This window comes from Sardina pilchardus, chromosome 16 (assembly GCF_963854185.1).
Source record: "Sardina pilchardus chromosome 16, fSarPil1.1, whole genome shotgun sequence".
Classification (NCBI taxonomy): Eukaryota; Metazoa; Chordata; class Actinopteri; order Clupeiformes; family Clupeidae; genus Sardina; species Sardina pilchardus.
This window is the reverse complement of record NC_085009.1, coordinates 27,740,804-27,764,380: the sequence shown is the minus strand read 5'-3', so window position 1 is coordinate 27,764,380 and position 23,577 is coordinate 27,740,804. Positions and strand designations below refer to the sequence as shown.

General features: G+C 43.1%; 1 protein-coding gene across 1 annotated transcript; it reads right to left on the bottom strand.

Annotated features, from left to right (window-relative positions):
- Positions 1 to 2,053: 2,053 nt before the first annotated feature.
- On the bottom strand, positions 2,054 to 23,006 carry LOC134059790 (NLR family CARD domain-containing protein 3-like). Its single transcript, XM_062516293.1, has 12 exons — positions 22,855 to 23,006; positions 20,502 to 22,296; positions 17,532 to 17,705; positions 17,352 to 17,389; positions 11,723 to 11,858; positions 11,007 to 11,044; positions 7,762 to 7,897; positions 6,915 to 6,971; positions 5,473 to 5,589; positions 4,884 to 5,057; positions 4,460 to 4,633; positions 2,054 to 2,395 (listed from the first exon to the last, which is right to left on the bottom strand). Exons 1-12 carry the CDS (start codon positions 22,913 to 22,915, stop codon positions 2,212 to 2,214), a joined length of 3,084 nt encoding a protein of 1,027 aa, XP_062372277.1. The 5' UTR covers positions 22,916 to 23,006; the 3' UTR covers positions 2,054 to 2,211.
- Positions 23,007 to 23,577: the final 571 nt, after the last annotated feature.

Sequence of the window (23,577 nt, the reverse complement as noted above, 5' to 3'; positions counted from 1 at the left end):
ATTTGACCAGCCGTCACCACACTCCCAGAGGTGTCCGAGTCGCTGTGAAGCTGATCCATCTCAAACAGAGAACACATGGTGATTGTAGCTTCTGCTTCCATTCCCTTCCAAACACACTGAGCTGACATGATTTTGTTAGGGTTAGGTTAGGGGAAAATAAGTAAAAGTAAAAGTAGCCAGAATGCACGGGCGCACAGATCTTTGAACAGCTCCGAAGTAGCAGATCCTGGTTAGGGTTATAGGGCCACGGCAGGATCAGTCAGACAAGAGGCTTTCAGCTGCTGATGTGAATGTGAATGTGAATGCGTGAAGGACAGCAGCATGCTATGGAGAAGGAGAGGACCAGGGCACTGAGGCCCTGTTGCTTTCTTTTCAGCTTTGTGCTGAAATGACACTTTTACAGGCCATGAGGTTCAGCTGCGCTCACACAACTTGCTGAACAGTCAGGCTGGTGACATGTGTGGAGTGAGCACACACACACACACACACGTGCACGCACACCCACACACGCACACACACACACACACACACACACACACACACACACACACACACACACATGCACACACACACACATGCACACACACACACACACACACACACACACACAAGCGCAAGCATACTCACTTGTGTTGTGTGTACAACATAAATAAGGACAGTCAGAATGAAGCCAGTAAGTACTGTACTGTGTGTGTTCTCATCCACGCAGTCCCCACACAGAGATATGGCCTCAATTGTACAAAGAGGACTTTTATTTTGTATTAAAGAATGATGGAGGTAAGAGCCAATAGTGTGTGTTCATAAGGGCACGTGATGCATGTGTATACAACCGTGTGTACACAACAATAAATTCTCTTTGCTGAACTTCCCACAAAGTGTGTGTCAAGTGCTGTTCCTCCATCAGTTTATTTAGTCAATATTCAACAGTTAGTCTTCTGGGCTATTGGCATGAGTCTCCGTTCGTATGGACTCTGACAACACACAGGCCAATGCCTTGCTGCTTTCAACGCTCTGCAGCAATTTGATGCTTTCCGAGGAGGCTTTTGTATGGACAAATGATTCTGGTGTCGTCTGATGGTATGTGGTCATGTGAATGTCACTTCTACGGGCTGTCAGGCAAACTACATGCACTTTGCTAAAAAGTCCAAGAACAGCTTTCGTACCAAAGGCCTTTATCAATTCTTGCCCCTCATCTTTGAGGTAGTTTGTATAGGACCAAAACTCCTTCCTGCAGCTCTGAGTCTTTTGAGTTATTTCTAAATGCCAGTAGATGGACATCAGCACGCTAAAGAACAGCCCTCATGTGTGTGTGTGTGTGTGTGTGTGTGTGTGTGTGTGTGTGTGTGTGTGTGTGTGTGTGTGTGTATTTGTGTGAGTGTGTGTGTGTGTGTGTGTGTGTGTGTGTGTGTGTGTGTGTGTGTGTGTGTGTGTGTGTGTGTGTGTGTGTGTGTGTATTTGTGTGAGTGTGTGTGTGTGTGTGTGTGTGTGTGTGTGTGTGTGTGTGTGTGTGTGTGTGTGTGTGTGTGTGTGTATGTTTGTGTGTGCAGTGGGTCCAGGATGGAGGGCATCACCCAGATCTGGTCCCGTTGGTGGGCACCCTGCACCCTTAGCGCCCAGATCACCGTGGGCAACCCCACACACAGCCCCGGGATCACCAACACCACCGTATTACTGATGCTGATGTGCTTGCTGCCATGGAGACAGTTTTCACTTTAGAACAGGGAGCCCATCTCCCAGTTGGACAGAGCTGTGTGCCACAGCATCCTGGGAAGTGACATATTGTGCTGAAGTTTGGCAATATCAATACTAATTCTACAACTATTCTGCCGTTATAACTTATATATTCAGACAGTATGTTACCCTCACATTGTCAGGAGGCTATAAACACTCTGTTTTGATACTTATCATATTGCAATAAGTTTAGATCAAGACCTACTAGTTTGTTATGAAGGTTATGAAAGAATTAAGAGTCTACTAATGAAGAATACTGAATTGGTGAATACAGGCCTAATAAATGATTAATAATGCTTAACACATACCTTAAAGTGTCACCAGGTGTTTATATTGTAAACATCCTTTATACAATATTACTTACAATTTCCATATTTACATAAGTCACTTTAAAACATGTTACTTCAAGTATGTGCTGCAACACTTATTTATGCACAGTGTAAAAACATGATTCAGATGGAACACAACAGGATGGATTCATTAGAGTCCATATATTTGTAGATGTTTACAGTTTGGATGTTTCTTCAGTTCAGAGAACAGCTGCTGTGTTGAGGGTCCAGGATGATTCCAATTCAGCCAGAGCACTCTGAGGGCTGATGGGTTTGATCTCAGTGCTGATGCTAAAGCTCGGAAACCTTCATCTCTTATACTGCAGTTATCCAGGCTGTAGGAGAAAGAAGGAAACACTTCATCAGATCAGCTAAAGCACACACAGACCAAAGAGGGAAGCAGTTATTACCTCCATGTGTGTGTGTGTGTGTGTGTGTGTTTGTGGTGATTGTGTCGCCTAAACAAAGACGGCAGCAGTTATTACCTGGGACAACATTAAAATGTGTATATAGATTGTGCTATGCAGTGTGTATGGAGTGTGTAAGGGGTGTGTGTAGTGGAGTGTGTATGCAGTGTGTGTGTGTGTGTGTGTGTGTGTGTGTGTGTGTGTGTGTGTGTAAATGAGTGACTAAATGAAGGGGGGAGTGTGAGTTAGAGTTTAGATTTTCTGACTAAGCCCGTGGGCCGGGTTGGGCCCATATTTCCCGACACTATCCTCGGGCCTCTCTGAGGGGTGATGGGTTTGATCTCAGTGCTGATGCTATAGCTCTGAAATCTTACTGTAACACTATCCTCAGGCCGGGTCGGGTCGGGTCCTTGATCAAGCAGTTGTGGTTTTTAATCATTACTTTATTAGCCCTTAGAACCCGATAGACCCAAAGTGCATCTTCTCTGCTACATTGCTCTGTGTTTACTAGTTGCAGCGAGATGAGACCTTTATTGCACCAAACAGCAGAAGTGGGGCTTTCTAACGAGACTAACAAAAATCATGAAATTAAATCAAATTGTATCATATTTACAGTCTATACTGCTCTGTGTTCACCTGCAAACCAAATGAATGGAAATAGGCTCCTTGTGAACCTGTGACCGCATTGCACGCATGTCAGATGAAAGAGGATACACAGAGCTATCCATTGACACTAAATACACCCTTCTAGGTTATAAACAGATGAAGTGGCATCAAAATAATAATAATAACTTAATTTAGCTTACCCCATGTTTTTGTGTGCTTTTGTCGCATAGCATGTTCATAATCTCAACGCTATCATGTGTTTCTCTATGCCATAGAGTCTATGGCAAGGCACGTTCATAATCACAGCCTAACTGGGTGGGGAGATTACTATGCCATAATCAGAAATATTATATATTTTTGGTAAAGTACATCTAAGTAACGACGTGTACAAAGTTGCACAAAATGCAACACGTGTCATGCGCAGTGTCTTCTCCACTCGCACACAGTTTACACACATCACACTACTCTGATGTATACAGCACATTGTGTAGAACACACACACACACACACACACACACAACGCAGTTTACACACATCACACTACTCTGATGTAAACAGTACATTGTGTAGAATACACACACACACACACACACACACAACGCAGTTTACACACATCACACTGCTCTGATGTATACAGCACATTGTGTAGAATAAATAGTTTGACTGAGTGACAGAATATGTCAGTTACTGTAAGAGTGTATGTGTGCGTTAGTAAGTGATTGAGTCAGTGGTGTGTGTGTGTGTTTTTTGAGTGAGAATGAGTCAGGGTTGTGTGTATGTGTGTGTTAGTGAGTGAGTCAGTGGTGTGTGTGTGTGCTTGTGTGAAGGTATGGGGCTGTGAGTGAGTGAGAGAGACATACAGTGATGTGTGTGTGTGTGTGTGTGTGTGTGTGTGTGTGTGTGTGTGCGTGTATGTGTGTGTGTGTGTGTGTGTGTGTGTGTGTGTGTGTTAGTGTGTTTTGTCTATTTTTCTTGTGTGTGTGTGTGTGTGTGTATAGAGGGCTGAGTCTGTGAGTGAATGAGAGAGACAGTGATGTGTGTCTGTGTGCGTTAGTAAGTGATTGATTGATAGTGGTTGGTGTGTGTGTGTATGTGTGTGTGAAAAGAGTACTGTGCTTGAGTGTGACTCAGTGGTGTGAGTGTGTGCTTGAGTGTGTGTGTGTGTGTGTGTGTGTGTGTGTGTGTGTTTGTTTGATTGTGTGACAGAGTGAGTCAGAGATTTGTGTACATGTGTTAGCGAGCGAGAGCATCATTGTCAGTGGTGTCTGTGTCTGTGTCTGTGTCTGTGTCTGTGTCTGTGTCTGTGTCTGTGTGTGTTTTGGTGTGTGTGTGAGAAAAAGAGATAAAAACACACGGCAACTCAGTATTTGGTCTTGTGATACTCACTGTAGTTTATCCAGTTTACAGTTGGGATTCTCCAGAAGAGAAGAAAGATGCTTCACTCCTGATTCTCCAGCTTCATTCCCACCCAGCTGCAGCTCTCTCATGTGTGAGGGGTTTGATCTCAGTGCTGATGCAAGAGCTCTGAAGCCTTCCTCTCCAATACTGCAGATATCGAGACTGTAGAGAGAAGTAGGAGAAATACTTCATCTTCATTTCCTTTTGGACAATCAACATTACTGACACATTTACAAAACTCTTTGAATGTGTGTGTGTGTGTGTGTGTGTGTGTGTGTGTGCGTGTGCGTGTATGTGTGTGTGTGTGTGTGTGTGTGTGTGTGTGTGTGTGTGTGTTAGTGTGTTTTGTCTATTTTTCTCACACGGTCAAATGCACTGATAGCAACTCAATATTTGGTCTTGTGATACTCACTGTAGCTTCTCCAGTTTACAGTTGGGATCCTCCAGAAGAGAAGAAAGATGCTTCACTCCTGAGTCTCCTGCTTCATTCCCACCCAGCTGCAGCTCTCTCATGTGTGAGGGGTTTGATCTCAGTGCTGATGCAAGAGCTCTGAAGCCTTCCTCTCCAATACTGCAGTTATGCAGGCTGCAGAGAGAAGTAGGAGAAATACTTCATCTTCATTTCCTTTTGGACAATCAACTTCACTGGTCACATTTACAATACTCTTTGTGTGTGTGTGTGTGTGTGTGTGTGTGTGTGTGTTGTGATTGTGTGCAGATGAGTGACTAAATAAAGGACTGACTGAATGAGTAAGTCAGTGGTGTGTGTGTGTGTGTGTGTGTGTGTGTGTGTGTGCTATAGTGCTATGGTGTTATAATGTTACAATGTGAGAGATCACATAATTGAGTGAGAGATACAGTAACTGACTGACTCAGTGGTGTGTGTGTGTGTGTGTGTGTGTGTGTGTGTGTGAGTGTGTGTGTGTGAGAGAGAAAAAGAGATAAAAACACACTGTCAAATTCACTGATAGCAACTCAGTATTTGGTCTTGTGATACTCACTCAAGTTTCTGCAGTTTACAGTTGGGATCCTCCAGAAGAGAAGAAAGATGCTTCACTCCTGAGTCTCCTGCTTTATTCTCTCTCAACTGCAGCTCTCTCATGTGTGAGGGGTTTGATCTCAGTGCTGATGCAAGAGCTCTGAAGCCTTCCTCTCCAATACAGTCATACAGGCTGTAGAGAGAAGTAGGAGAAATACTTCATCTTCATTTCCTTTTGGACAATCAACATTACTGGCAGATTTACATTACTCTTTGTGTGTGTGTGTGTGTGTGTGTGTGTGTGTGTGTGTGTGTGTGTGTGTGTGTGTGTGTGTGTGTGTGTGTACGTATGTTTGTCGTATGTGACAGAGAGTGACTGACTGAGTTAGCGGTGTGTGTGTGTGTGTGTGTGTGTGTGTGTGTGTGTGTGTGTGTGTGTGTGTGTGTGTGTGTGTGTGTTGGTGTTGGTGTTTGAGTGAGAAAAAGCTGCATTATCATTACTAATACAATGAATCAGCCTCACTGTAGTGAACACACAACACTGTGTACATTTCACAAAACTGCACTTCTATATGGCAAAAGAAAGGACATGGAATAGTCTATTTATGTTGGTGTGATTAAGAAAACAATGATGATTGATTGTGTATCAACATCAGCAACACCACCTTCAACCCCAGCTGTTTTATGTGAAGTGAATGCACCCATATCTACTAACCGTAACGTCTGCAGTGTGCAGTGGGGATCCTGCAGTAAAGCACACAGCTGAGTCACTCCCAAAACTCCTGGTATGCGTCCACTCAGATCCAGCTGAGTCATGAGTAAGGGGTTTGAACCCACAGCTGAAGCCACAGCAGCACAGGCTTCCTCAGCAGCACTACTCTTCAGGAACCTGGACAAATAAGGAGGACAACACACCTTTCATCTCACCTGACATAAACAACACTGATGTGGGCATAGAAAGACACAAAGACTTTTGGCAAGTCAGACAATCCAGTAATAATGAAATGACAACTGCTACATATGCTGTTTTCAGAAAGAGTGCATTATGTATGCTACTCTTGTGTGTGTTTGTGTGTGTGTGTGTCTAATTTATCTGCTTGGCCTGGTGCTGCAGCTTTAAATCTCACAGGTTCAGTTTTCTCTGCAGGATCTTATCTTATCTGGTCTCTTCAAATACCATGTTCATGTCTGGATAGTAGAGACTGAATCTCTACACAAGGTGTTTCCACCACAAGTCAATGGCACACAGTCTGAGGTGTCACAATCTTAATAACATATCTCCATGTGAAGTCTTTGATAATAATTGACACACAACTGGACTGTCCACTGTTCTTGAAATATACTTACTGGACATTTCTCAGTGCACACTGTGGATCCTCCTTCAGGTCTAAAAGCAGTTTGACTCCAGATTTCCCTGGATCATTTCCTCTGAGATCAAGCTCTCTGAGGTATTTGGGATTTAACCTCAGGGCTGAAGCCAGACTAGCATAACCCTTCTCTGTGATACTGCAGTCAGAGAGCCTAGAAGGAAAGGATTTAGTCAAGCACCAGAAAAGAATAAGTAGTTTAACAAGTGTAACACTACGTTGTGCCAGTGTTGTTCACAATAGAGAATCTACTACAACCTGACAATCTTGTGTGAATATAATCTGCAACATCACTGCTATATGATAAGACCCCCCCACCCACAGAACAAATGCTCAACAGGCTACAGCGCCCGTGCCATGTACAGGTCCGAGTGCCCACGGGGTACAGCGCCCGTGCCATGTACGGATCCGAATGCCCACAGGGTACAGCGCCCGTGCCATGTACGGGTCCGAGTGCCCACGGGGTACAGCGCCCGTGCCATGTACGGATCCGAATGCCCACGGGGTACAGCGCCCGTGCCATGTACGGGTCCGAGTGCCCACGGGGTACAGCGCCCGTGCCATGTACGGATCCGAGTGCCCACGGGGTACAGCGCCCGTGCCATGTACGGGTCCGAGTGCCCACGGGGTACAGCGCCCGTGCCATGTACGGGTCCGAGTGCCCACGAGTGCCCAGGTTTGAGTCAGACCTGCGGTCATGTCCCGATCTCACTCTCCCACTAACTTCCTGTTTCTCTCTACTTTCCTATATGAATAAAGGCAAAAAGCCCCAAAAGATTATTGAAAAACAAATCAAATAAAGCCACATAACTGACTACTATGTGTTTGCCGTGTTACAGTGCGAGTGACAGACTGACTCAGTGGTGTGTTTGAATGAGAAAAAGAGTGGAAAACACACTGTCATTCACTGATAGCAACTCAGTATTTGGTCTTGTGATACTCACTGTAGTTTCTCCAGTTTACAGTTGGGATCCTCCAGAAGAGAAGAAAGATGCTTCACTCCTGAGTCTCCTGCTTTATTCCCACTCAGCTGCAGCTCTCTCATGTGTGAGGGGTTTGATCTCAGTGCTGATGCAAGAGCTCTGAAGCCTTCCTCTCCAATACTGCAGTTATCCAGGCTGTAGAGAGAAGTAGGAGAAATACTTAATCTTCATTTCCTTTAGGACAATCAACATAACTGTCACATTAACAATACTCTTTGAGTGTGTGTGTGTGTGTGTGTGTGTGTGTGTGTGTGTGTGTCTGTGTGTGTGTGTGTGTGTGTGTGTGTGTGTGTGTGTGTGTGTGTGTGTGCATGTGTGTGTCGTGTATGTGTGTGTGTGTGTGTGTGTGTGTGTGTGTGTGTGTGTGTGTGTCGTGTGTGTGTGTGTGTGTGTGTGTTCATGGGCGGTGCCAGGAGGTAGCTAGGGGGTGCTACAGCTTTGTGTTTTCTCTGTTGGTATGTCTGTCCCTCAGAAAACTTTCTTGAAATGGTGTATTTCGCAGTCAGAATGTATTATTGGTTTTTACTGCCAGAAACAAATCTCTAGCGCCGCCACTGTCTGCATGTGTGTGTGTGTGTGTGTGTGTTTGTGTGAGCGTGTGCGTGTTCTTGTGTGTGTTGCAAAGACTACTGCCAGGACGTGAAGTAGCATATAGTGTACATTCAGCAGTTTTTAATGTGATGTCATCTCATGAAAACAAATCTTATTTCCATTCAGTGAGATTCATCACTCACCCCCCTTTACAGCTGCTGCTACAGCTGCATTATCATCACTGATACACATCAGATTCATCACTCACCCCCCTTTACAGCTGCTGCTACAGCTGCATTATCATCACTGATACACATCAGATTCATCACTCACCCCCCTTTACAGCTGCTGCTACAGCTGCATTATCATTACTGATACACATCAGATTCATCACTCACCCCCCTTTACAGCTGCTGCTACAGCTGCGTTATCATCACTGATACACATCAGATTCATCACTCACCCCCCTTTACAGCTGCTGCTGCTACAGCTGCATTATCATTACTGATACACATCAGAGCATCTTACAATGAAACAGCCTCACTGTAGTGAACACACAACACTGTGTACATTTCACAAAACTGCACTTCTATATGGCAAAAGAAAGGACATGGAATAGTCTATTTATGTTGGTGTGATTAAGAAAACAATGATGATTGATTTTGTATCAACATCAGCAACACCACCTTCAACCCCAGCTGTGTTATGTGAAGTGAATGCACCAACAACCACTAACCGTAATGACTGCAGTGTGCAGTGGGGATCCTGCAGTAAAGCACACAGCTGAGTCACTCCCAAGACTCCTGGTATGTGTCCACTCAGATCCAGCTGAGTCATGAGTAAGGGGTTTGAACCCACAGCTGAAGCCACAGCAGCACAGGCTTCCTCAGCAGCACTACTCTTCAGGAACCTGGACACATTAGGAGGACAACACACCTTTTATCTCACCTGACATAATCATCACTGATGTGGGCATAGAAAGACACAAAGACTTTTGGCAAGTCAGGCAATCGAGTAATAATGAAATGACGACTGCTACATATGCTGTTGTCAGAAAGAGTGCATTATGTATGCTACTCTTTTGAGTGTGTGTGTGTCTGTGTGTGTGTGTGTGTGTGTGTGTGTGTGTGTGTGTGTAACTTATTTATCTGCTTGGCCTGGTGCTGCAGCTTTAAATCTCACAGGTTCAGTTTTCTCTGCAGGACCTTATCTTATCTGGTCTCTTCAAATATCATGTTCATTTCTGGATAGTAGAGACTGAATCTCTACACAATGTGCTCCACCACAAGACGGTCAATGGCACACAGTCTGAAGTTTCACAATCTTACAGTTTTTCTCAATTGTTTACACACAATTTCTGGTACTTGAGACACAATTCCAATAATATGTAGCTTATGCACCAACCTCCTGAACCGATTCTGCTGAACTATAAGCACAATTTCTGCTTTACACTCAAATTGGCGTTCTAAAACACACTGTTTTCAAAACACTACACACAATTCTCTGCATTTGACAATTTTCATGAAGAAAATGTCTTGTTCTCTCAAGGAACATACTGCCATTCAAATTCTAAAGCTAACTGCCCTACCATGCACACTGACTCATCAGATGGGCAAACACCTGTCACACAGTTTTATTATCAATCACAGCTTCAGTATACAGTAGTAGTACAGGCAGAGGCAGAGCCAGAGGAGTGAGAGTACTGTAAGAGGAGGAGGACGGGGAGGCCAATGACCATAATCTCCGTTAAGATCCGAGGCACTAGAACATTGCAGTGCTGCGTATCAATACAGTACAGTACCGTACAGTACAAGCTCAATGAGCACAGTAGTACAGTATTGCCTGTGGGCTGTTCTGTAGGACTGTAAAAATAAAGTATGTTTCAAGTATTTGGGGAAAGTATTCCTACACAGTTTACAGTATTTTACTATTTGTTTGGCAGCTGAAAGATTACCAACACAAGGGCTTCTGTCTCCTGAACAGGAAACTGAAATCATGAGCAAGAAAACGCCATAACATTATGGCAAATACAAAGAAAAATAATAGAAAACAATGAGATATTTAAAAATATTGATAGGGTAACCATATCAATTTACTGTATCAGCTTATCTACTGTTTGTAGTACTGTTTGTAGGGTAACACTGAACAAAAAAAGGCCCACGTCATTATGATGAATGGAGAAGAAGTGTTTTCAATTAATTGCAGTGTTTTACACTGAGCACATCAGTGTTCAACTGGTCCTTATAAATGTCTTGATATATGATGGTTTGTGTGTGTCTCTTGAGAACAAAAGAGCATTTTGAGGAGAAATTACATTGTTTTAAAGGTAAAGTGTCATTTTGCAGGAGAATTGCAGGGTTCTGCCTATTGTGTGTGTTGTTTTGGATTTGTGTGTAGAGTTCTGAGAGTATGAGGCATGTTTTCAGAAAATGTGTGTTAACAATCGAGAAAAACTGTAATAACATATCTCCATGTGAAGCTTTTGATAATCATTGACACACAACTGGACGGTAAACTGTTCTTCCAGAAATATACTTACTGGACATTTCTCAGTGTACACTGTGGATCCTCCTTTATGTCTAAAAGCAGTTTGACTCCAGATGTTCCTGGATCATTTCCTCTGAGATCAAGCTCTCTGAGGTATTTGGGATTTAACCTCAGGGCTGAAGCCAGACTAGCATAACCCTTCTCTGTGATACTGCAGTCAGAGAGCCTAGAAGGAAAGGATTTAGTCAAGCAGCAGAAAAGAATAAGTAGTTTTACAAGTGTAACACTACGTTGTGCCAGTGTAGTTCACAATAGAGAATTTACTACAACCTGACAATGTTGTGTGAACATATAATCTGCAACATCACTGCTATATGATGATAAGACCCCCCCACCCACAGAACAAATGCTCAACAGGCTACAGCGCCCGTGCCATGTACGGGTCCGAGTGCCCACAGGCTACAGTGCCCGTGCCATGTACGGGTCCGAGTGCCCACGGGGTACAGCGCCCGTGCCATGTACGGGTCCGAGTGCCCACGGGGTACAGCGCCCGTGCCATGTACGGGTCCGAGTGCCCACGGGGTACAGCGCCCACGCCCGTGCCATGTACGGGTCCGAGTGCCCACGAGTGCCCAGGTTTGAGTCAGACCTGCGGTCATGTCCCGATCTCACTCTCCCACTAACTTCCTGTTTCTCTCTACTTTCCTATATGAATAAAGGCAAAAAGCCCCAAAAGATTATTGAAAAACAAATCAAATAAAGCCACATAACTGACTACTATGTGTTTGCCGTGTTACAGTGCGAGTGACAGACTGACTCAGTGGTGTGTTTGAATGAGAAAAAGAGGAAAAAACACACTGTCATTCACTGATAGCAACTCAGTATTTGGTCTTGTGATACTCACTGTAGTTTCTCCAGTTTACAGTTGGGATCCTCCAGAAGAGAAGAAAGATGCTTCACTCCTGAGTCTCCTGCTTTATTCCCACTCAGCTGCAGCTCTCTCATGTGTGAGGGGTTTGATCTCAGTGCTGATTCAAGAGCTCTGAAGTCTTCCTCTCCAATACTGCAGTTATTCAGGCTGTAGAGAGAAGTAGGAGAAATACTTCATCTTCATTTCCTTTAGGACAATCAACATTACTGTCACATTTACAATACTCTTTGAGTGTGTGTGTGTGTGTGTGTGTGTGTGTGTGTGTGTGTGTGTGTGTGTGTGTGTGTGTGTTCATGGGCGGTGCCAGGAGGTAGCTAGGGGGTGCTATAGCTCTATGTTTTCTGTGTTGGTATGTCTGTCCCTATAGCCTGGCTAGCGCCTACAACTTCTCAAATGAGACGTGGTCTGGCAACCAGACGTTCATTTTCTCGTATTTGAAAAAATGCCCAGATCCGTTCATTGGGCGCCACGGATGTCCATCAAATGCGTCTGTGCATAGCTCATCATGGTCTTACTTTCTCCCCTGTTCTGTGATTGGTCGCCAACATCCGGCGAAAATGTGGGCGTTAGTTTCCAGACTGCCTTAGCAGCATGAAAGAAATCCCCGCGCAAGGCAGTATGGGAACACCCAGGCTACTTGTCCCTTAGAAAACTGTGTTGAAATGGTGTATTTCGCAGTCAGAATGTATTATTTGTTGAATGAATGAATGAATGATTTTATTTGACATTCTCAGTTCTTACATATAAAATAAATACATGATTCAGTTATTTAGTATACCATACCACATACTTAATCTAAAAAAAAACAGAGAGTCAGGATAACACAATAAAGCTTAAAAGCTTATTTCCATTGTGGTCCTTTGATGTTGTATGGCAGCAGATGTAAAAATGACAAGAATGGCACTGTGGCATTACTAAAACTGTAAAAAAAACAAACAACACTTACATTAACAGTATTCTTCAGCTATACATATTCTAAGTGCAAGCCCTACACTACCTGATCTCTAAGCCATGTTTTCGTAGAACGTTTAAATCCATCCAAGCTACTGCTTACCTTAATGTTACCTGGTAACTTATTCCACAGACTAGTCGCAACATATAAAAAGGAGTTCTTCCCTACTTTTGATTTCACTCTTGGAGGAACAAAATCTGTGGAACTCCCCCTAGTGGAGTAGTTATGAACGTCCCTCACTCTACTGAAGAAATTATTTAAATATTTAGGGACATCTCCATGTACAATCTTGTATACCATGCTCAACTCAATTTGAGAGACTCTATCCTCCACCCTCAGCCATCCCAGCCTCTCAAAATGATGACGATCAAGGTGAGTTCTTGGGGGCAGATCTAGAATGGTCCTGACTAATTTATTTTGTGAGGTCTGGAGTTTATTCTTGAGATACTTAGTGAGGCCATTATACCAGGAGCAACAGGCATAATCATAGTAGGGCTGAATTATAGCGCCTGCTAAGGTCAGCATAGCCTTCTTATTTAAATACTTGGAAATTCTGGCCAGAAAACGCACTCGTTGATTTATTTTAGTAATTACTTTCTGGGCTTGTCCAGCTCCAGACAACTGGCTATCCAGTACACACCCAAGATAGGTGACTGAATCCTTAGCAATAAGTACAGAGTCACCAGCTAATATTTCAAAACCTGGGTTTTTGTTTAACTTAATTCTTGACCCAAACAAGATGGACTCTGTTTTACCTAAATGCAGAGATAATCTATTAAACGATAGCCAATGGCTGACTTCTAAAAGCTCAACACTTAAGGTTGATTCCACAGTGCGTTTGTCCTTATGTGAAAACACTAGTGCGGAATCATCAGCAAATAAAAACAGTTCACATGAACAAACTGATTTAAGATCATTAATATATAAAAGAAAAAGAAGAGGACCTAAAACACTCCCCTGCGGGACTCCACATTGCACAGTTTGTGGCTGGGATAAATTACCCCCAACATCCACCACTTGCTTCCTTTCCCTCAGATATGAGTCAAACCATTTAACTGCTATGTTGTTAAAACCAATTGCCCTCAGTTTAGACAATAAGATACTATGGTCTACTGTATCAAAAGCCTTTTGCAAATCCAGCATTACCATTCCACAAAAATTGCCCATGTCAACCTCCTTCCTGATATAGTCAGATAGGTACAATAAACATGTGTCGGTTGAGTGTGATTTACGAAATCCTGATTGGAGTTCGTATAATAAATTATAAGATAAGAGATATCTATTCACCTGCTCCAAAACAAGTCTTTCAATTATTTTTGATAGAGTACACAGAATGGAGACGGGTCTATAGTTACCCTGATCCATTTTGCTCCCCTTCTTATAAAGTGGAATCACTTTTGCCAACTTGAGCTCCTTAGGGAAGTAGCCATACTCAATAGACAGGTTTATAATGTGAGTAATACTTGGAGTGATGTTCTCCGCAGCATCTTTCAAGAATTGAGGTGGGATATTATCTAGACCTGTAGCTTTAGAGCTATCTAGTTGTTTAAGTTTCAAAAGTACCTCTTCCTCTGATACCTTCTCTAAGAAAAATGAAGAGAAGTTTTTACTGCCTTTACTGTGTGTGTGTGTGTGTGTGTGTGTGTGTGTGTGTGTGTGTGTGTGTTTGTGTGAGCGTGTGCGTGTTCTTGTGTGTGTTGCAAAGACTACTGCCAACGACATGAAGTAGCACATAATGTACATTCAGCAGTTTTTAATGTGATGTCATCTCATGAAAACAAATCAGATTTCCAATCAGTGAGATTCATCACTCACCCCCCTTTACAGCTGCTGCTACAGCTGCATTATCATCACTGATACACATCAGATTCATCACTCACCCCCCTTTACAGCTGCTGCTACAGCTGCATTATCATCACTGATACACATCAGATTCATCAATCACCCCCCTTTACAGCTGCTGCTACAGCTGCATTATCATCACTGATACACATCAGATTCATCACTCACCCCCCTTTACAGCTGCTGCTACAGCTGCATTATCATTACTGATACACATCAGATTCATCACTCACCCCCCTTTACAGCTGCTGCTACAGCTGCATTATCATCACTAATACACATCAGATTCATCACTCACCCCCCTTTACAGCTGCTGCTACAGCTGCATTATCATCACTGATACACATCAGATTCATCACTCACCCCCCTTTACAGCTGCTGCTACAGCTGCATTATCATCACTGATACACATCAGATTCATCACTCACCCCCCTTTACAGCTGCTGCTACAGCTGCATTATCATCACTGATACACATCAGATTCATCACTCACCCCCCTTTACAGCTGCTGCTGCTACAGCTGCATTATCATCACTGATACAAATCCGAGCATCTTACAATGAATCAGCCTCACTGTACTGAACACACAACACTGTGTACATTTCACAAAACTGCACTTCTACTGTATATGGCAAAAGAAAGGACATGGAATAGTCTATTTATGTTGGTGTGATTAAGAAAACAATGATGATTGATTTTGTATCAACATCAGCAACACCACCTTTAACCCCAGCTGTTTTATGTGAAGTGAATGCAACAACAACCACTAACCGTAATGTCTGCAGTGTGCAGTGTGGATCCTGCAGTAAAGCACACAGCTGAGTCACTCCCAAGACTCCTGGTATGCGTCCACTCAGATCCAGCTCAGTCATGAGTAAGGGGTTTGAACCCACAGCTGAAGCCACAGCAGCACAGGCTTCCTCAGCAGCACTACTCTTCAGGAACCTGGACAAATAAGGAGGACAACAAACCTTTCATCTCACCTGACATAAACAACACTGATGTGGGCATAGAAAGACACAAAGGGCAAGATGTACTAAGATTAGCGATCGTAACATTTTTTGCGCCAAGGCCAACACACAGAAAGCACACGCTATGATACTTCAGTTTACGTCCTATTTACCAATCCTGAAATTCGCTGGGTAATCTGCGCCATTCTCCGCCCCTTAACGCAGTTTGCGAAGGACAACAACTGAACGACACTTCAATCAGAAGCGCAGTTGAATGAAGTTAACTGATGACAACATTAAAAGGAATCCAACGTTTAGTGATCATGAAATAATACAATGCATAATGTCAACAAGCAGGAAGATAATGAAAAGCAGTAGTTCCCCTCAAACTAGGCTTACTTGTGCACGTATGCTATGGTAGATTTATCAAATCTAACAAGCAGGAAAGTTTAAGCGGATGGCGTGAAAGTGAAAGTAAACATTTGAAAAGCCACCAAAAATTAAGGTTGCTTTTGATGTAGTACAAAGACACAAAACTGGTGGTCTAATTAGCGATTTTGTTGTCTTTGAATGATTCTCTTATAGACGCATTTAACAGCAAACTGCATTTAACACCTGCTTTTACAAGGCGGAAATATTTGGGCGCAAAATAGATGTGCGCTTTCATGGGCAGTTTTAGTACATACAGGGGAATACATAATTAGGCGCATTTAACACTTCTCCTCCCATCTTTTTACACAAACCTACTATCAGCTGACACTCCCCTAAATCCATATGCATGAGACGGAAAAGCGCAATTTGCCATTTTCAGCTCCCGCGACAGGCAGTCTGCGCCTTCACCTCATTGCGGCTTGTTAATACATACCTCGCCATCTTTCTATGCGCAGATTGCGAAATAAATCCGCCTGAAGTGGGCGCAAAAGCGTTAGTACATCTGCCCCAAAGACTTTTGGCAAGTCAGACAATCCAGTAATTCTTAAATGATGACCTACTGTACTGCATATGCTGTTTTCAGGGGAAAGGGTGTATTGCTACCCATTTATGTGTGTGTAATTCATTTATCTGGTTGGCCTGGTGCTGCAGCTTTAAATCTCACAGGTTCAGTTTTCTCTGCAGGACCTTAGCTTATCTGGTCTCTTCAAATATCATGTTCATTTCTGACTATTAGAGACTGAATCTCCACAGAAGGTGTTTCCACCACAACAGAGTCAACGGCACACAGTCTTAAGTTTCACCATCTTAATAAAATATCTCCACGTGAAGCCTTTGATAATCATTGACACACAACTGGACTGTCCACTGTTCTTCCAGAAATATACTTACTGGATATTTCTCAGTGTACACTGCGGATCCTCCTTTAGGTCTATAAGCAGTTTGACTCCAGATTTCCCTTGATCATTTCCTCTGAGATCAAGCTCTCTGAGGTGATTGGGATTTACCCTCAGGGCTGAAGCCAGACTAGCGTAGCCCTTTTCTGTGATACTGCAGTCAGAGAGCCTGAAAGGAAAAGGATTATTTAGTCAGTGCACCAGAAAACACACAACATGTAATTGTCCACGTATACCACTAAGTAATTATGATAAGACCCCCCCCACTGGTCAACAGCACTGCTACAGTATGTGATGATAAGACCCCCACCACAATAGACAACATCACTGCTGTATGATCTGTCTTATTGAGGAATACTGAAATGTCTTATTGAGAAATACTGAAATGTCTTACCTGAGTGTCTCCAGTGCACAGTTTAGGTTACCCAGTCCACTACACAATTCTTGGACACCATTATCTCCAATGCTGTTGGCACTGAGGTCTAGATGCTTCAGCTTTGAAGATGATTTGGCGAGGACATCTGCCAGACCTGCACAGCTCCTCTCAGTGAGCCCACAACTGTTGAGCCTTAAGAGGAAAACAAGAGTAAGTGAGTGAGACAGTGACTAACTAACTCAGTGGTGTGTTTACATTTGAGTGAGAAATGGAGATTAAAACACACTTTCAAATTCACTGATATCAACTCAGTATTTGGTTTTGTGATACTCACACTAGTTTCTCCAGTTTACAGTTGGGATCCTCCAGAAGAGAAGAAAGATGCTTCACTCCTGAGTCTCCTGCTTTATTCCTACTCAGCTGCAGCTCTCTCATGTGTGAGGGGTTTGTTCTCAGTGCTGATGCAAGAGCTCTGAAGCCTTCCTCTCCAATACTGCAGTTATCCAGGCTGTAGAGAAGTAGTAGAAATGCTTCATCTTCACTCTTTTTGGACAATCAACGTTACGGTCAATGTGTGTGTGTGTGTGTGTGTGTGTGTGTGTGTGTATTCGAGTGTGAGTGACTGGGTCAGTGGTGTTTGTGTGTGTATGTGTGTGTGTAAGCAAGTGACTAACTGAAAGAGTGAGTGGTGTGTGTGTGTGTGTGTGTGTGTGTGTGGGTGAGAGTGTGCGTGCATGCGTGTTTTGAACGTATTGCAAAGACTACTGTCAACTGAAGACGTGAAGTAGCACATTCAGAAGTTTTTAATATGTGATGTCATCTCATGAAAACAAATCGTATTTCCATTCAGTGAGATTCATCACTCACCCCCCTTGACAGCTGCTGCTAGCTGCATTATCATTACTTATACACATCAGAGCATCTTACAATGAATCAGCCTCACTGTACTGAACACACAACACTGTGTACATCTCACAGAAGTGTACTTCTATGTGGGAAAAGAAAGGACAGAGAATAGTCTATTTTCAGATTTCTCCAGTTTAATGTTGGTGTAATTAAGAAAACAATGATGATTGACTTTGTAACAAAATCACAGCAACCTTCAACCCCAGCTGTATTATGTGAAGTGAATGCAATAACATCCACTAACCATATTCTCTGCAGTGTGCAGTGGGGATCCTGCAGTAAAGCACACAGCTGAGTCACTCCCAAGGCTCCTGGTATGCGTCTACTCAGATCCAGCTCAGTCATGAGTAAGGGGTTTGAACCCACAGCTGAAGCCACAGCAGCACAGGCTTCCTCAGCAGCACTACTCTTCAGGAACCTGGACAAATAAGGAGGACAACAAACCTTTCATCTCACCTGACATAATCATCAATGATGTGTTCATAGAAAGACACAAATACTTTGGTGAGACAGACAATCGAGTAATAATGAAATTATGAGCTGCTACATGTGCTGTTTTCAGGGAAAAGGGTGCATTGCTACCCGTTTATGTGTGTTATTATTTTATCTGTTTGGCCTGGTGCTGCAGCTTTGAATCTAACAGGTTCAGTTTTCTCTGCAGGACCTAAGCTCATCTTGACTCTTCAAATATCATATTCATTACAGACCAACTGAATCTCTACAGAAGGTGTCTCCACCACAACAAAGTCAACTGCAAGCAGTCTGAAACTTCACCAGCTTGATGAAATACACTATATTGGCAAAAGTATTGGGTCACCTGCTTTGATTCACAAATGAACTTCAGTCACATCCCATTCTTAATCCATAGGGTTTAATATGATGTCAGTCCACTCCTTGCAGCAATAACAGCTTCAACTTTTCTGGGAAGGCTTTCCACAAGGTTTAGGAGTGTGTTCATGGGGACTACAGTATTCTTCCAGAAGCGCATTTGTGAGGTCACACACTGATGTTGGAAGAGGAGACTGTCTCTCAGATTCTGCTCTAATTCATCCTGAAGGTGTTCTGTTGGGTTGAGGTCAAGACTCTGTGTAGGCCAGTCAAGTTCAACCACACAAAACTCTGTCATCCTCTTTCTTTATGGACCTTGCTTTGTGCACTGGTGCACAGTCATGTTGGATCAGGAAGGGGCCATCCCGAGCTGGGCTCGGCCCCTTAGTTCCAGTGAAAGGAACTCTGAATGCTACAGCATTAACAAAGAGATTTTGGATAATTCCATGCTCCCAACTTTGTGGGAACAGTTTGGATGGCCACTTCCTGTTCCAACATGACTGTGCACCAGTGCACAAAGCAAGGTCCATAAACACATTGATTTCAGAGTTTGGTGTGGATGAGTTTGACTGGCCTGCACAGAGTGCTGACCTCAACCTGGTAGAACACCTTTGGGATGAATTCGAGCGGATCCTGAGAGCCAGTCTCCTCATCCAACATCAGTGTGTGACCTTACAAATGCAATTCTGGTAGAATGACCAAAAATTCCCATAAACACGCTCCTAAACCTTATGGAAAGCCTTGAACCAGTTCTAGCTGCAAAGGGTGGACAAACGTCATATCAAACCCTATAGATTAAGAATGGGATGTCACTGAAGCCTTTAGGGGGGCCAAGGCAAGTGACCCAATACTTTTGGCAATATAGTGTGTATCCATATGAAGCATTTGACCATCTTTGATGGACAACTGGACTGTCCACTGCTCTTTCAGAAATATACTTACTGGACATTTCCCAGTTTACACTGCGGATCCTCTTTCAAGTCTATAAGCAGTTTGACTCCAGTTTTCCCTGGATCATTTCCACTGAGATCAAGATCTCTGAGGTAATTGGGATTTAACGTCAGGGCTGAAGCCAGACTAGCGTAGCCCTTCTCTGTGATACTGCAGTCAGAGAGCCTGAAAGGAAATGATTATTTAGTCAGTGCACCAGAAAACATACAATATGTAGTTTTCCACGTATAACATTAAGTTATACGCTCCCCAATAGACAACTGCTATGTGAAGACCCCCCCAGACTGGACAACATCACTGCTGTATGATGTGTCTTATTAAGGAATACTGAAATCAATGTCTTACCTGAGTGTCTCCAGTGCACAGTTTGGGCTACCCAGTCCACTACACAACTCTTGGACACCATTATCTCCAATACTGTTGCCATTGAGGTCCAGATTGTTCAGCTTTGAAGATGCTTTGTTGAGAACAGATGCCAGACCTGCACAGCTCCTCTCAGTGAGCCCACAACTGTTGAGCCTTAAGAGGAAAATATTCCACCAGTTAACAGACTCTTGAGAAAGGACATTTCCCCCCCGCCGTGCCATTTTCTGCCCATTACTATTGCTATTCTACTTACAGAGCCTTTTGGGATTCCTCCACTACTGGCTGGAGCCTTAGGAGACATTCATCAGACATGCTGTACTTCTTCAAATCAAACACATCCAGCTTTTCTTCTGATGTCAGAAGCACAAACACAAGAGCTGACCACTGGGTGGATGAGAGTTTGGCTGCAGAAAGTGTCCCTGCACTCAGGAAGCTCTGGACCTCATCCACTAAGGAGTGATCATTGATTTCATTCAGACAGTGGAAGAGGTTGATAACTCTTTCTAATGATGGCATCTCCCGGATCTTTGTCTTTATGTAACTGGCTATTTCCTCTTTGCTTTCATGTTGTCCTTTTTTTATCAGACCTCTCAAGAGTCTCTGGTTGGATTCCAGAGAGAGGCCAAGAAGGAAACGGAGGAACAGATCAAAGCACCCATCTTCATGTTCCAATGCTTTGTCTACAGCACTCTTCTGTAAGGTGGTCATGGATTTGCCCGTTTTCGTTTTCAGACGTTGAAACACTGGTCTGGGGGGTTGTTGTGGGGATATGAGATCTTTCCCCTTAGTTATTAACATCAGGATCACATACAAAGCTGCAAGGTACTCCTGGATGCTCAGATGCACAAAGCAGTACAACTTTTCCTGATGAAGGCCTGACTCCTCCTGAAAGATCTGGGTGCAGATGCCACAGTGTACTGCTGCCTCTCTGACATCAATACCACTCTCTCTCAGGTCTTCTTCATAAAAGATCAGGTTGCCCTTGTTCAGCTGCTCGTAGGCCAACTTCCCAAGAGCAAGGAGACCAGCCTGGTTCCACTGTGGATCTGTGTCATAAACTCCTTCAAACTTCAGACTCCTCTGCTTGGTTTGAAAAACAAGGAAATACGTGTACATCTCTGTCAAAGTCTTTGGAACTTGCTGACTTCCTTTAGTCTTGAGAAGTAATTCAATAACAGTAGCAGCAATCCAGCAAAACACTGGTATGTGGCACATAATGTGGAGGCTTCTTGATGATTCTATGTGAGTGATAACTTTGCTGGCAAGATTCTCATCACTGATCTTCTTCCTGAAGTACTCTTCCTTCTGAGCATCGCTGAACCCTTGTACTTCTGTGACACGGTCAACACACTCAGGAGGGATTTGATTGGCTGCTGCTGGTCGAGAGGTGATCCAAACGAGAGCAGAGCGAAGCAGATCACCTTTGATGAGATTTGTCAGCAGAACACCCAATGAAGTGGCTGTTGTCACTTCAGTCAAAATTTCATTTTTCTGAAAGTCTAGTTGGAGTCGACACTCATCCAGACCGTCAAATATGAACAACACTTTGTATTTCCCCTGGCTGGGAAAAGTCAACTGCTTTATTTCTGAGAAAAAGTGGTGAAGAAGATTCATCAAAGAGAATTGTTTGCTTTGTATGCTGTTGAGCCCCCTAAAAGGCAGTGGAAATATGAAGTGGATATCCTGGTTTTCTTTCCCATCAGCCCAGTCCAGGATATACTTCTGAACTGAGACAGTTTTGCCAATGCCAGCTACGCCCTTTGTGATGACACTTCTGATTGGTTTGTCTTGGCCAGGTAAGGGCTGAAAGATGTCTGTGCATTTGATTGGTGTCTCCTGTCCAGCTGGTCTCTTGGATTTGGACTCAATCTGCCTGACTTCATGCTCCTCATTTACTTTTCCACTTTCTCCCTCTGTGATGTAAACCTCTGTGTAGATCTTTTCTAGCAAAGCAGAGCTGCCTTGCTTGGGTATTCCTTCAAACACACTCTGGTATCTTTTCTTGAGATTTCTTTTCAGCTCTCTCTGCCACACTACACAAAGTTCAACTACAGAAAATAATGTCAAAAACAAAATAATGTTGGCCAGCCACCAACACTAAAGACAATATGTCCAATGTGTCTTTTACACCATGCCTTTTAGTGCCGTATTGATGTTCAATTCAAATGGAAATAAATATCTACATATCTACATACAATGCAAAAACACTGACATCAGAAATAGCTGTTTTACAGTAAGACAATTTCTAAGACAAATCTATTCCCTACACTGGACTATTTGAACTTTATGACACTAAAAATGACCTTATTGTACTACAACTGACCCTAGGCAAATGGGCTGGGCCCTTGAGTCGTGGATCTGTCCGAGGTTTCTTCCTATACTGTATGTATCTCCAATTCTAGGGAGTTTTTCCTCGCTACTGTTACTCATGGACTCTCTCTGTTTGTTTAACACTCTGTAAAGCACCATGAGACATGTGTAATATTTTGGAGCTCTATAAATTAAATCAAATTGAAAAATTGAAATTATTTTCTGTTTCTCTAATGTAGCTCTCTGATTTTATTGATCAAAACCATAGGAAATGCAATTAAAGGAACATGTCTTACTTTCTTGCAGTTTGTCAGCAATACTATTCTGTTTCATGTTCCTCAGGAAGTGCAGTGCCATCTTAAGAGCCCCTTCTCTGGCATCACTCTCATTCTGCTCTTTACCCTCAAAGTGTTCTTGGTAATCTGGACTCAGAATCTTCTCAAATCTCTTCAGCTCATTCTTCACAAAGGTGATGATCTTCTCCTCAAGCACCTGGTGTACACATATCTGGTTATAGTTTACACTACAATACCCAGCTTTTCAATAAGACCATATTATTATTGTTCTGCATTGGGAATGTCAAATGTCATTGTGAATGTCATTTTGTCAAAGTGTGTATATCAGTGCAGCATGATATAGCTGCATCCAGACCTGGAATATGTGCTTGAGGTCCCCCTGGCTAAACTGGTCACTGACAGCATCTGGTTTGCATTCTTCCATTTGACCACTGAGTAATTAAGACAAAAAAAAAAACACAAACAGACTTCCATTAGTTGTGCATGCAAGCATTTGTAAAACACTGATATCTGCCCGATGCCTAAACTTCAGATTTTGATGATCTGGACCAGATATCTATCTACTGAAAGGAAGTTGGAATTAGCATTATAAGATGTATAACATCTGTATCCTACATATTGAAGACCATCCTGTTTGATTTAGTTTAGATTATGCTGTCAGTGGCACCTTATATTTCAGAAATGCTGATACTAAGGGCTGATTTGAGGGTGTTTGCATGACAG

Coding starts and splice junctions, on each gene's coding strand:
- LOC134059790 (XM_062516293.1), bottom strand. CDS start 22,915: ATGGCACTGCACTTCCTGAGGAACATGAAACAGAATAGTATTGCTGAC. Junction 17,706..20,501: donor GAGGAATCCCAAAAGGCTCT/GTAAGTAGAATA, acceptor ACTTCTCTACAG/CCTGGATAACTGCAGTATTG. Junction 11,045..11,722: donor TGTAAACTGGAGAAACTACA/GTGAGTATCACA, acceptor CTTTCCTTCTAG/GCTCTCTGACTGCAGTATCA.